Genomic DNA, 15,000 nt, shown 5'->3' on the forward strand with positions numbered 1-15,000 from the left:
AACAACATTTACATTACATTTTAGTCATTTAGCAGACGCTCTTATCCAGAGCGACTTACAGTAGTGAATGCATACATTTCATACATTACTTTAATTTTTTTCTCCGTACTGGTCCCCCGTGGGAATCGAACCCACAACCCTGGCGTTGCAAACACCACGCTCTACCAACTGAGCCACACCATAAACCCTTTACTAAATATAAATCAAACATCAAATCAAGAAATAAAATCATGTAACAGGACCAAACAACTGGGCTCTCAAGTTGTTTATTGACATCATCCAGCATAAACATCGTATAACAGTGTAATAACGGTTTATTACTATTTATTATGTATGAATAGGCTATATCGCTCAAATGTAAATCTGGACCTCGAAGCCAGTTCAACTGCTTTTCCCCCCCATCGTTCCCCTCTAATCAGACACTGATTTAGACCTGGGACACCAGGTGGGTGATATTAATTATCAGGTAGAACAGAAAAGCAGCAGTAGATCGAACGGTAACATTTGAAAATACCCCCTGGTCTATATCAACATCACAGGTTGTATTTAGTGACAGTAGACCAGCCAGTGTGAGTGCGGATCCAGTCAAAGTAGTGTGCCACTTGAGTGTACACTCCAGGGAACTTGGCCTGCCCACACTTCTCCCCCCAGGAGACTATACCCCAGAGGTAGGAAACACCTAGAGAATCCTGACACACGAGAGGACCTCCGGAATCACCCTGACACGAGTCTACATCGCCCTCCAGATCACCTACACACACACACACACGGACGCAAGCAGGTAAGCACACACACAAACATTAGGGAAAGACATTGAGAGGGAGTTAATTCAGTATAAATAGTCAGAGGGAGTTAATTCAGTATAAATAGTCAGAGGGAGTTAATTCCGTATAAATAGTCAGAGAGAGAGAGTTAATTCAGTATAAATAGTCAGAGGGAGTTAATTCAGTATAAATAGCCAGAGAAAGGGAGTTAATTCAGTATAAATAGTCAGAGGGAGTTAATTCAGTATAAATAGCCAGAGAGAGAGAGAGTTAATTCAGTATAAATAGCCAGAGAGAGAGAGAGTTAATTCAGTATAAATAGTCAGAGGGAGTTAATTCAGTATAAATAGCCAGAGAAAGGGAGTTAATTCAGTATAAATAGCCAGAGAGTTAATTCAGTATAAATAGTCAGAGAGTTAATTCAGTATAAATAGTCAGAGAGAGTTAATTCAGTATAAATAGTCAGAGAGTTAATTCAGTATAAATAGTCAGAGAGTTAATTCAGTATAAATAGAGAGTTAATTCAGTATAAATAGCCAGAGAGTTAATTCAGTATAAATAGTCAGAGAGTTAATTCAGTATAAATAGTCAGAGAGTTAATTCAGTATAAATAGCCAGAGAGTTAATTCAGTATAAATAGTCAGAGAGTTAATTCAGTATAAATAGTCAGAGAGTTAATTCAGTGTATATAGTCAGAGAGAGGGAGTTAATTCAGTATAAATAGCCAGAGAGTTAATTCAGTATATATAGTCAGAGAGAGGGAGTTAATTCAGTATAAATAGTCAGAGAGAGAGAGTTAATTCAGTATAAATAGTCAGAGAGTTAATTCAGTGTAAATAGTCAGAGGGAGTTAATTCAGTATAAATAGCCAGAGAAAGGGAGTTAATTCAGTATAAATAGTCAGAGAAAGGGAGTTAATTCAGTATAAATAGCCAGAGAGTTAATTCAGTATAAATAGACAGAGAGTTAATTCAGTATAAATAGCCAGAGAGTTAATTCAGTGTAAATAGCCAGAGAGTTAATTCAGTATAAATAGCCAGAGAGTTAATTAAGTATAAATAGCCAGAGAGTTAATTCAGTATAAATAGTCAGAGAGTTAATTCAGTATAAATAGTCAGAGAAAGTGAGTTAATTCAGTATAAATAGCCAGAGAGTTAATTCAGTATAAATAGCCAGAGAAAGGGAGTTAATTCAGTATAAATAGCCAGAGAGTTAATTCAGTATAAATAGCCAGAGAGTTAATTCAGTATAAATAGCCAGAGAGTTAATTCAGTATAAATAGCCAGAGAGTTAATTCAGTATAAATAGTCAGAGAAAGGGAGTTAATTCAGTATAAATAGCCAGAGAGTTAATTCAGTATAAATAGCCAGAGAAAGGGAGTTAATTCAGTATAAATAGTCAGAGAGTTAATTCAGTATAAATAGCCAGAGAGTTAATTCAGTATAAATAGCCAGAGAGTTAATTCAGTGTAAATAGTCAGAGAGTTAATTCAGTGTAAATAGTCAGAGAGTTAATTCAGTATAAATAGTCAGAAAGAGGGAGTTAATTCAGTATAAATAGTCAGAGAGTTAATTCAGTATAAATAGAGAGTTAATTCAGTATAAATAGAGAGTTAATTCAGTATAAATAGTCAGAGAGTTAATTCAGTATAAATAGAGAGTTAATTCAGTATAAATAGAGAGTTAATTCAGTATAAATAGCCAGAGAGTTAATTCAGTATAAATAGCCAGAGAGTTAATTCAGTATAAATAGAGAGTTAATTCAGTATAAATAGCCAGAGAGTTAATTCAGTATAAATAGAGTTAATTCAGTATAAATAGAGAGTTAATTCAGTATAAATAGCCAGAGAGTTAATTCAGTATAAATAGCCATTGATAGAATCTAAAGAACCAACTGAGGTACTGAAAAACATTTTGTACCTGCACACATCATGCCGTCGTAGTAGCGTGAACCGTAGAATCGCTGACAGTTGGCGATCAGAGAGACGTTGGCCCAGAGCAACACATCCGATGACTCTCCATCTGAATAAACACACACACACACACCTCAGAATAAAGTCAGGACATAACTAGCACACACACACACACACACACACACACACACACACACACACACACACACACACACACACACACACACACACACACACACACACACACACACACACACACACACACACACACACACACACACACAAACCACAGAATAAAGTCAGGACATAACTAGCACACACACACACACACACACACCTACCTTTCTTCCGTCCCCAGCCTGATATGCTACAGGTATGGTTAGGGTTGAACAGTTGTACGGACCAGGGAACACACACAGCACTGACTGCTGGGTTCTCTTGGAAACACTCGTCCCTGAATGGAAGCTTCTTCATCTCTATCAGGGCTATGTCATTCTCATACGTGTTAGCATTGTACCTGGGGAGAGAGGTTAGAGGTCAGGGATTAGAGGTCAGGGATTAGGGGTCAGGGATTAGAGGTCAGGGTGGAGGGATCATGGTGGAGGGGTCAGGGTTGGAGGGTTCAGGGTTTAGGGGTCAGGGTGTAGGGGTTAGGGCCAGTTTCTCCATCTCTATCAATGCTATGTCATTCTCATTGGAGTTAGGGTCGTACCTTGTCATAGAGAGATTTACACGGTTATCAAAACGTCACGTCAGGGTTTTTCCTACATGAAACACAGCCCTTATTTTAAATGTTTCTAAAATCCCCTATGGGGGAAAAATCTATGGAGGAAAAATGATTGGAACCATTTCCCTGTTTGACCGCTAGGTTTTATGGGTATTATGACTCATACCGTGGCACTCCATTGACCTCCATACAAAGACTCCTCGCTTGGTGGGTGAAACAATGACAAACGGCATCTACTGGAGGGAGACAGATTTTCAGCAGAGTTGGGCCTCTCTCTTCCTCTCTGTAGCAGGTCAAACGAACCACTAAAAATGATCAAGTCATGACTTACGGGGTGGCAGCATAGCCTAGTGGTTAGAGCGTTGGACTAGTAACTGAAAGGTTGCAAGATCGAATCCCCGAGCTGACGAGGTACAAAATCTTTCGTTCTGCCCCTATGCCGTCATTGAAAATAAGAATTTGTTCTTAACTGACTTGCCTAGTTAAATAATGTTTAAAAAGTTGTTCGAAAATATATTTTTGCTGGTGCTGCAATATAATATCTGTCCTCTAATACAGGACTATTAAAGGCCCAGCGCTGCAGACGGCTGTATCTGTCCTCTAATACAGGACTATTAAAGGCCCAGCGCTGCAGACGGCTGTATCTGTCCTCTAATACAGGACTATTAAAGGCCCAGCGCTGCAGACGGCTGTATCTGTCCTCTAATACAGGACTATTAAAGGCCCAGCGCTGCAGACGGCTGTATCTGTCCTCTAATACAGGACTATTAAAGTCCCAGCGCTGCAGACGGCTGTATCTGTCCTCTAATACAGGACTATTAAAGTCCCAGCGCTGCAGACGGCTGTATCTGTCCTCTAATACAGGACTATTAAAGGCCCAGCGCTGCAGACGGATGTATCTGTCCTCTAATACAGGACTATTAAAGTCCCAGCGCTGCAGACGGCTGTATCTGTCCTCTAATACAGGACTATTAAAGGCCCAGCGCTGCAGACGGCTGTATCTGTCCTCTAATACAGGACTATTAAAGGCCCAGCGCTGCAGACGGCTGTATCTGTCCTCTAATACAGGACTATTAAAGGCCCAGCGCTGCAGACGGCTGTATCTGTCCTCTAATACAGGACTATTAAAGGCCCAGCGCTGCAGACGGCTGTGTCTGTCCTCTAATACAGGACTATTAAAGGCCCAGCGCTGCAGACGGCTGTATCTGTCCTATAATACAGGACTATTAAAGGCCCAGCGCTGCAGACGGCTGTGTCTGTCCTCTAATACAGGACTATTAAAGGCCCAGCGCTGCAGACGGCTGTATCTGTCCTCTAATACAGGACTATTAAAGGCCCAGCGCTGCAGACGGCTGTATCTGTCCTCTAATACAGGACTATTAAAGGCCCAGCGCTGCAGACGGCTGTATCTGTCCTATAATACAGGACTATTAAAGGCCCAGCTCTGCAGACGGCTGTATCTGTCCTCTGATACAGGACTATTAAAGGCCCAGCGCTGCAGACGGCTGTATCTGTCCTCTAATACAGGACTATTAAAGGCCCAGCGCTGCAGACGGCTGTGTCTGTCCTCTAATACAGGACTATTAAAGGCCCAGCGCTGCAGACGGCTGTATCTGTCCTCTAATACAGGACTATTAAAGGCCCAGCGCTGCAGACGGCTGTATCTGTCCTCTAATACAGGACTATTAAAGGCCCAGCGCTGCAGACGGCTGTATCTGTCCTCTAATACAGGACTATTAAATGCCCAGCGCTGCAGACGGCTGTATCTGTCCTCTAATACAGGACTATTAAAGGCCCAGCGCTGCAGACGGCTGTATCTGTCCTCTAATACAGGACTATTAAAGGCCCAGCGCTGCAGACGGCTGTATCTGTCCTCTAATACAGGACTATTAAAGGCCCAGCGCTGCAGACGGCTGTATCTGTCCTCTAATACAGGACTATTAAAGGCCCAGCGCTGCAGACGGCTGTATCTGTCCTCTAATACAGGACTATTAAAGCGACGTTTCACTTTTAATGAGCCTGGGCGACCAGTGGAAATGTTTAATCTTTAATGAGCCTGGGGGCGACCAGTGGAAATGTTTAATCTTTAATGAGCCTGGGGGCGACCAGTGGAAATGTTTAATCTTTAATGAGCCTGGGGGCGACCAGTGGAAATGTTTAATCTTTAATGAGCCTGGGGGCGACCAGTGGAAATGTTTAATCTTTAATGAGCCTGGGGGCGACCAGTGGAAATGTTTAATCTTTAATGAGCCTGGGGGCGACCAGGGGAAATGTTTAATCTTTAATGAGCCTGGGGGCGACCAGTGGAAATGTTTAATCTTTAATGAGCCTGGGGCGTCCAGTGGAAATGTTTAATCTTTAATGAGCCTGGGGGCGTCCAGTGGAAATGTTTAATCTTTAATGAGCCTGGGGGCGACCAGTGGAAATGTTTAATCTTTAATGAGCCTGGGGGCGACCAGCAGCGACGTTTCACCTTTAATGAGCCTGGGGGCGACCAGTGGAAATGTTTAATCTTTAATGAGCCTGGGGGCGACCAGTGGAAATGTTTAATCTTTAATGAGCCTGGTGGCGTCCAGTGGAAATGTTAAATCTTTAATGAGCCTGGTGGCGTCCAGTGGAAATGTTAAATCTTTAATGAGCCTGGGGTCGACCAGTGGAAATGTTGAATCTTTAATGAGCCTGGGGGCGACCAGTGGAAATGTTTAATCTTTAATGAGCCTGGGGGCGACCAGTGGAAATGTTTAATCTTTAATGAGCCTGGGGGCGACCAGTGGAAATGTTTAATCTTTAATGAGCCTGGGGGCGACCAGTGGAAATGTTTAATCTTTAATGAGCCTGGGGGCGACCAGTGGAAATGTTTAATCTTTAATGAGCCTGGGGGCGACCAGTGGAAATGTTTAATCTTTAATGAGCCTGGGGGCGACCAGCAGCGACGTTTCACCTTTAATGAGCCTGGGGGCGACCAGTGGAAATGTTTAATCTTTAATGAGCCTGGGGGCGACCAGTGGAAATGTTTAATCTTTAATGAGCCTGGGGGCGACCAGTGGAAATGTTTAATCTTTAATGAGCCTGGGGGCGACCAGTGGAAATGTTTAATCTTTAATGAGCCTGGGGGCGACCAGTGGAAATGTTTAATCTTTAATGAGCCTGGGGGCGTCCAGTGGAAATGTTTAATCTTTAATGAGCCTGGGGGCGACCAGTGATGCTGGGGTCCCACCTTATGCAAATCTCATCTTTAAAGGGCATTAGCAGTTGAACAAATAAAAAAACACTGATCATCTATAAAATATATATTGAATAAATCAATTACTTGTGGTGTATGATGACGTTCTTGACAGGAACGATGTCTGTTGTTCCTTGAACTGTTCTCTTCTTCCAGAGACTGAACTTGATGCTGTACACCTCTGGTTTGGGCCTTGAGAGAGAGGGAGGGAGGGAGGAGAGGGAGAGAGAGAAGGAGGGGGAGAGAGACAGAGGGGAGAGAGAGGGGAGAGAGGGGGGAGAGAGAGAGGGAAGAGAGAGAGAGGGAAGAGAGAGAGAGAAGAGAGAGAGAGGGAAGAGAGAGAGAGGGAAGAGAGAGAGAGAGGGAAGAGAGAGAGAGAGAGGGAAGAGAGAGAGAGGGAAGAGAGAGAGAGAAGAGAGAGAGAGGGAAGAGAGAGAGAGAAGAGAGAGAGAGGGAAGAGAGAGAGAGAGAGAGAGAGAGAGAGAAGAGAGAGAGATCAAGCCTGCCCCAAAATGCATATACATACATGACCCCCCTAATACTATCAGTACAGTACCTACCTGACACAGTGAGCGGCGGTCAGAACCCAGCATCCCCCGATGTATGCCCCACCACAGTCGATTTTACCCCCCTCCTGTATCGCCACCTGCCATTGGATCTGAGTCTACGGGTCAGAGGTTACATATGTCAGAGGTTAAAGGTCAGGGGGTTAAAACTTCCGGGGAGTGAACTTGTGTTTGAAGACTCACCGGTTGGGCCGGCACTCCTCCCACCACTCGTTTCTGCCTTCCCCCTCTCCTTTCTCCTCTGTCCGATTCTTCTAAGACCGTAGTGTTGGGGATTCCACAGTGTATCTTCCCTTCCAGAAGATGCCTGGTTGCTTTGATCTCTACAACACAGCACCACCAAATACTACATGAATAGTAGAATATTACTGAAACTCCCTGGTTACTTTCAGCTTTAATGTGTTGCATGTGGGACATATTTTGAAGACTGTGACCGACGCGTGAGAGAGTGAAGGGAGGGGGAACCGTGAACTCTGAGCTAGCAACACTGCTAAATCGGCTAAATAGATTTTTTTTTTTAAGGTCAATTTGAAGTGATCAACGGACCATCGTGAGGGCAGCGAGGGATTTGGTTGTATGCACTTTCTCGGACTGAGAGAATCAATTGCCATCAACACGCTGCATCTTTCTGCCTCTCCACTGCTAAAAATATTCCAAAACATTGCATTTGCAACAAGGCACTAAAGTAAAACTGTAAAAAAAAATGTGGCAAAGAAATTAACTCTTTGTCCTGAATATAAAGTGTTTTGTTTGGGGTAAATCCAACACAACACATCACTGAGTAACACTCATTCATATTTTCAAGCATGGTGGTGGCTGCATCACGTTATGGGTATGCTTGTCATCGGCAAGGGAGATTTTTAGGGTAAAAGAAACGTAACAGAGCTAAGCATAGGCAAAATCCTAGAGGAAAACCTGATTCAGTCTGCTGCTTTCCAACAGACACTGGGAGTCAGATTCACCTTTTAGCAGGACAATTAACCTAAAACACCATGCTAAATATACACTGGACTTGATTACCAAGAGGACTGTGAATGTTCCTGAGTGGCATAGTTACAGTTTTGACTTAAATCGTCTTGAGAATCTATGGCAAGTAATAATGTACAAAATCAACTAAAAAATATTCTGTCACATAAAACAACAAAATGCAGTTCAAGAGTTAAGAAAATATTTTCTAAATAATTTAAAGCAATTTTTTAAATAAAAAGTAAAACAATAAGAATAAAGAGACTATATACAGGGTGTTACGGTACAGAGTCAATGTGGAGGCTATATACAGGGTGTTACGGTACAGAGTCAATGTGGAGGTTATATACAGGGTGTTACGGTACAGACTCAATGTGGAGGTTATATACAGGGTGTTACGGTACAGAGTCAATGTGGAGGCTATATACAGGGTGTTACGGTACAGAGTCAATGTGGAGGCTATATACAGGGTGTTACGGTACAGAGTCAATGTGGAGGCTATATACAGGGTGTTACGGTACAGAGTCAATGTGGAGGCTATATACAGGGTGTACCGGTACAGAGTCAATGTGGAGGCTATATACAGGGGGTACCAGTACAGAGTCAATGTGGAGGCTATATACAGGGGGTACCGGTACAGAGTCAATGTGGAGGCTATATACATGGGGTACCGGTACAGAGTCAATGTGGAGGATATATACAGGGGGGTACCGGTACAGAGTCAATGTGGAGGATATATACAGGGGGGTACCGGTACAGAGTCAATGTGGAGGCTATATACAGGGGGTACCGGTACAGAGTCAATGTGGTGGCTATATACAGGGGGTACCGGTACAGAGTCAATGTGGAGGCTATATACAGGAGGTAGCGGTACAGAGTCAATGTGGTGGCTATATACAGGGGGTACCGGTACAGAGTCAATGTGGCGGCTATATACAGGGAGTGCCTGTACCGAGTCAATGTGGAGACTATATACAGGGAGTACCGGTATCGAGTCAATGTGGAGGCTATATACAGGGGGTGCCTGTACCGAGTCAATGTGCGGGGGTACAGGATGGTTGAGGTAATTTGTACATGTAGGTAGGGGTGAAGTGACTATGCATAGATAATAAACAGCGAGTAGCGGCAGTGTAAAAACAAAAGAGGGGGGTCAATCTCAGTAGTCCCGGTGGCCATTTTATTAATTGTTCAGCAGTCTTTTGGTTTGGGGGTAGAAGCTGTTAAGGAGCCATTTGGACCTAGACTTGGCGCTCCGGTACCGCTTGCCGTGCGGTAGCAGAGAGAACAGTCTATGACTTGGATGACTGGAGTCTTGGACAATATTTTGGGCCTTCCTCTGACAGTGCCTGGTATAGAGGTCCTAAATGGCAGGAAGCTTGGCCCCAGTGATGTACTGGGCTGTACGCACTACCCTCTGTATCGCCTTACGGTCGGATGGCAAGCAAGCAGTGATGCAACCGGTCAGGATGCTCTCGATGGTGGAGCTGTAGAACTTTTTGAGGATCTGGGGACCCATGCCAAATCTTTTCAGTCTCCTGAGGGGGAAAAGGCGTTGCCGTGCCGACTGTCTGTGTTTGTTTACAACTTTATTTTTAGATTTTTTAAAAACTTTTTACCCCCATTTCTTGAAATCCAATTGGTAGTTACAATCTCGTGATATCCAATTGGTAGTTACAGTCTCGTGATATCCAATTGGTAGTTACAGTCTCGTGATATCCAATTGGTAGTTACAGTCTTGTCACATCGCTGCAACTCCAGTACGGACTACGGAGAGGCGAAGGTCGAGAGCCAATGCGTCCTCCGAAACACAACCCTGCCAAGCCACACTGCTTCTTGACACACTGCTCACTTAACCCGGAAGCCAGTCGCACCAATGTGTCGGAGGAAACACTGTACAACTAGTGATCATGTCAGAGTGCATGCGCCCGGTCCGCCACAAGGAGTTGCTAAAGTGTGATGGGGCAAGGACATCCCGGCCACCAATCCCTCCCCGAACCTGGACGACGCTGGTCGTGCATCGCCTCATGGGTCACCCTGTCGTGGCCGGCTGCGACACAGCCCGGGATCGAATCCGGGTCTGTAGTGATGCCTCAAGCACTGCAATGCAGAGTCTTAGTTCTTCACAACTTTCTTGGTGTGTTTGGGCCATGACAGTGTTTTGGTCACCAAGGAACTTAAAACTCTCAACCTGCTCCACCACAGCTCCATCGATGAGAATGGGGGTGTGTTCGGCACTCCTTTTCCTGTAGTCCACGAACATCTCCTTTGTCTTGCTCACGTTGAGGGAGAGGTTGTTATCCTGGCACCACACTGCCAGGTCTCTGATCTCTTCCCTATAAGCTGTTTCATCGTTGTCGGGGATCAGGCCTACCACCGTTGGATCGTCAGCAAACTTGATGGTGTTGGAGTCGTGCTTGGCCACGCAGTCGGGGATGAACAGGGAGTAGAGGAGGGGACTAAGCACGCACCCCTGAGGGGCCTCCATGGCAGATGTGTTGTTTCCTACCATTACCACCTGGGGGCGGCCTGTCAGTAAGTCCAGGATCCAGTTGCAGAGGGAGGTGTTTAGTCCCAGGGTCCTTAGCTTATTGATGAGCTTTGTGGGCACTATGATGTTGAACACTGAGCTGTAGTCAATGAACAGCATTCTCACATAGGTGTTCCTTTTGTCCAGGTGGGAAAAGGCTGTGTGGAATGCGATTGAGATTGCGTCATCTGTGGATCTGTGCTCCCTTCATAGAATAGTGCAAACTGGCTCTAACCAGAATAGAAAGAGGAGTGGGAGGCCCCGGTGCACAACTGAGCAAGAGGACAAGTACATTAGAGTGTCTAGTTCAAGAAACAGACGCCTCACAAGTCCTCAACTGGCAGCTTCATTAAATAGTACCCACAACGCTGTGTACCCGCAAAACACCAGTCTCAACGTCAACAGTGAAGAGGCGACTCTGGGATGCTGGCCTTCTAGGCAGAGTTGCAAAGAAAAAGCCATATCTCAGACTGGCCAATAAAAAGAAAAGATTAAGATGGGCAAAAGAACACAGACACTGGACAGCGTCCCAGAGTCGCCTCTTCACTGTTGACTGTTTCACTGCTAAAGGTGCTTCAACACAGTTTTTTTTAAAAGTTTTTTTTAATACATTTACAAACATTTTCAAAAACCTGTTTTTGCATTGTTAATATGGGATATCGATGAGAGGGAAAGAAACGATGTAATTTTATTATTTACATTTTTATTATTTTTTAACATAATGTGGAAAAAGTCTGCCAATATTGTTATTATTTCTTTATTAGAATTGTTTTTCCACTTTTATGAAATACTTTTTAAATTCTAGTATTTTTTTTTGTAGATTGACAATTAAATCCATTTTAGTAACACAACAACATTTTGAAAAAAAGGGGCTTGGATACTTTCTGAAGTCCCTCAGAAGAGGAGATTCCACTACATAAAAACCAAAAAATGAAAAATTTGAAAAACTTTCAACAAAACAAAACACCCAGAACAAAAGACACTAGAGACACTAGAACAGAACCAAAGACACTAGAACAGAACCAAAGACACTAGAACAGAACCAAAGACACTAGAACGGAACCAAAGACACTAGAACGGAACCAAAGACACTAGAACGGAACCAAAGACACTAGAACGGAACCAAAGACACTAGAACGGAACCAAAGACACTAGAACGGAACCAAAGACACTAGAACGGAACCAAAGACACTAGAACAGAACCAAAGACACTAGAACAGAACCAAAGACACTAGAACGGAACCAAAGACACTAGAACGGAACCAAAGACACTAGAACGGAACCAAAGACACTAGAACAGAACCAAAGACACTAGAACAGAACCAAAGACACTAGAACAGAACCAAAGACACTAGAACAGAACCAAAGACACTAGAACAGAACCAAAGACACTAGAACAGAACCAAAGACACTAGAACGGAACCAAAGACACTAGAACGGAACCAAAGACACTAGAACGGAACCAAAGACACTAGAACAGAACCAAAGACACTAGAACAGAACCAAAGACACTTGAACAGAACCAAAGACACTAGAACAGAACCAAAGACACTAGAACAGAACCAAAGACACTAGAACAGAACCAAAGACACTAGAACAGAACCAAAGACACTAGAACGGAACCAAAGACACTAGAACAGAACCAAAGACACTAGAACAGAACCAAAGACACTAGAACGGAACCAAAGACACTAGAACAGAACCAAAGACACTAGAACAGAACCAAAGACACTAGAACAGAACCAAAGACACTAGAACAGAACCAAAGACACTAGAACAGGGTGGATAAAAACATAGAAAAAAACGGAACTTAATTTTGATGAAAAAAATGATATGTACCTTCTTTAGGAGAAATGAACTCTTGATCTCTGGAATCTGAAAACAAACACAACAAACAGTCAGTCTTTGTTATTTACACATATATACACACGTTCTAACCATGAGTCTATATATATATATACAGTTGAAGTCAGAAGTTTACATATACTTAGGTTGGAGTCATTAAAACTCGTTTTTCAACCACTCCACAAATTTCTTGTTAACAAACTATAGTTTTGGCAAGTCGGTTAGGACATCTACTTTGTGGATGACAAGTCATTTTTCCAACAATTGTTTACAGACAGATTATTTCACTTATAATTGACTGTATCACAATTCCAGTGGGTCAGAAGTTTACATACACTAAGTTGACTGTGCCTTTAAACACCTTGGAAAATTCCAGAAAATGATGTAATGTCTTTAGAAGCTTCTGATAGGCTAATTGACATAATTTGAGTCAATTGGAGGTGTACCTGTGGATGTATTTCAAGGCCTACCTTCAAACTAATTGAATCTTTGTTTGACATCATGGGAAAGTCAAAAGAAATCAGCCAAGACCTCAGAAAATAAATTGTAGACCTCCACAAGTCTGGTTCATCCTTGGGAGCAATTTCCAAATGCCTGAAGGTACCACGTTCATCTGTACAAACAATAGTACGCAAGTATAAACACCATGGGACCACGCAGCCGTCATACCGCTCAGGAAGGAGACGCATTCCGTCTCATAGAGATGAACGTACTTTGATGCATAAAGTGGAAATCAATCCCAGAACAACAGCAAAGGACCTTATGAAGATGCTGGAGGAAACAGGTACAAAAGTATCTATATCCACAGTAAAACGAATCCTATATCGACACAACCTGAAAGGCCGCTCAGCAAGGAAGAAGCTACTCCTCCAAAACCGCCATAAAAAGACTACGGTTTGCAACTGCACATGGGGACAAAGATCGTACTTTTTGGAGAAAAGTCCTCTGGTCTGATGAAACACAAATAGAACTGTTTGGCCATAATGACCATCGTTATGTTTGGAGGAAAAAGGGGGAGGCTTGCAAGCCGAAGAACACCATCCCAACCGTGAAGCACAGGGGTGGCAGCATCATGTTGTGGGGGTGCTTTGCTGCAGGGGGGACTGGTGCACTTCACAAAATAGATGGCATCATGAGTACGGAAAATTATGTGGATATATTGAAGCAACATCTCAAGACATCAGTCAGGAAGTTAAAGCTTGGATGCAAATGGGTTTTCCAAATGGACAATGACCCAAGCATACTTCCAAAGTTGTGACAAAATGTCTTAAGGACAACAAAGTCAAGGTATTGGAGTGACCATCACAAAGCCCTGACCTCAATCCTATAGGATATTTGTGGGCAGAACTGAAAAAGCGTGTGTGAGCAAGGAGGCCTACAAACCTGACTCAGTTACACCAGCTCTGTCAGGAGGAATGGGACAAAATTCACCCAACTTATTGTGGGAAGCTTGTGGAAGGCTACCTGAAATGTTTGACCCAAATTAAACAATTTAAAGGCAATGCTACCAAATACTAACTGAGTGTATGTAAACTTCTGACCCACTGGGAATGTGATGAAAGAAATAAAAGCTGAAATAAATCATTCTCTCTACTATTATTCTGACATTTCACATTATTAAAATAAAGTTGTGATCCTAACTGACCTAAAACAGGGATTATTTACTAGGATTAAATGTCAGGAATTGTGAAAAACTGAGTTCAAATGTATTTGGTTAAGGTGTATGTAAACTTCCGACTTTAACTCTATATATTGATCCTAGTAAATAATATCTATAAAGTGTTAAACAAATATAAATATATTTGAGATTTTTATAAGTAGCCACCATTTGCACTTTCTTGGCTTCATAAAGTAGTCACCTGAAACCACTCATGAAATAACACATATAGAATCATGTAGTAACCAAAAAAGTCTTAAACAAATCAAAATATATTTTAGATTTTAGATTCTTCAAAGTAGCCACCCTTTGCCTTGATGACAGCTTTGCACACTCTTGACATTCTCTCAACCAGCTTCGTGAGGTAGTCACCTGGAATGCATTTCAATTAACAGGTGTGCCTTGTTAATTTGTGAAATTTCTTTCCTTCTTAATGTGTTTGAGCCAATCAGCTGTGTTGTGACAAGGTAGGGGTGGTATACAGAAGATAGCCCTATTTGGTAAAAGACCAAGTCCATATTATGGCTAGAACAGCTCAAACGAGCAAAGAGAAACGACAGTCCATCATTACTTTAAGACATGAAGGTTAGTCAATCCAGAACATTTCAAGAAAGTTTCTTCATGTGCAGTTTTAAAAACCATCAAGCGCTATGATGAAACTGGCTCTCATGAAGACCGCCACAGGAAAGGAAGACCCAGAGTTACTTCTGCTGCAGAGGATAAGTTCATTAGAGTTACCAGCCTCAGAAATTGCAGCCCAAATAAATGCTTCAAACAGTTCAAGTAACAGACACATGTCAACATCAAGTGTTC

At 42.8% G+C, this 15,000-nt stretch overlaps 1 protein-coding gene across 1 annotated transcript in view; it reads right to left on the bottom strand.

The window, feature by feature from the left end:
- Positions 1-250: 250 nt before the first annotated feature.
- The window catches only part of cfi (complement factor I), a 23,274-nt gene continuing 8,524 nt past the window's right edge, over positions 251-15,000 (bottom strand). The window contains 7 exon segments of the mRNA XM_045713756.1: positions 251-751; positions 2,684-2,785; positions 3,018-3,193; positions 6,714-6,818; positions 7,187-7,290; positions 7,376-7,515; positions 12,525-12,560. Of these exon segments, the coding sequence (XP_045569712.1) occupies positions 534-751; positions 2,684-2,785; positions 3,018-3,193; positions 6,714-6,818; positions 7,187-7,290; positions 7,376-7,515; positions 12,525-12,560 (881 nt within the window). The 3' untranslated portion in view covers positions 251-533.

The sequence above is a fragment of the Salmo salar genome, unplaced genomic scaffold, assembly GCF_905237065.1.
Source record: "Salmo salar unplaced genomic scaffold, Ssal_v3.1, whole genome shotgun sequence".
NCBI lineage: Eukaryota > Metazoa > Chordata > Actinopteri > Salmoniformes > Salmonidae > Salmo > Salmo salar.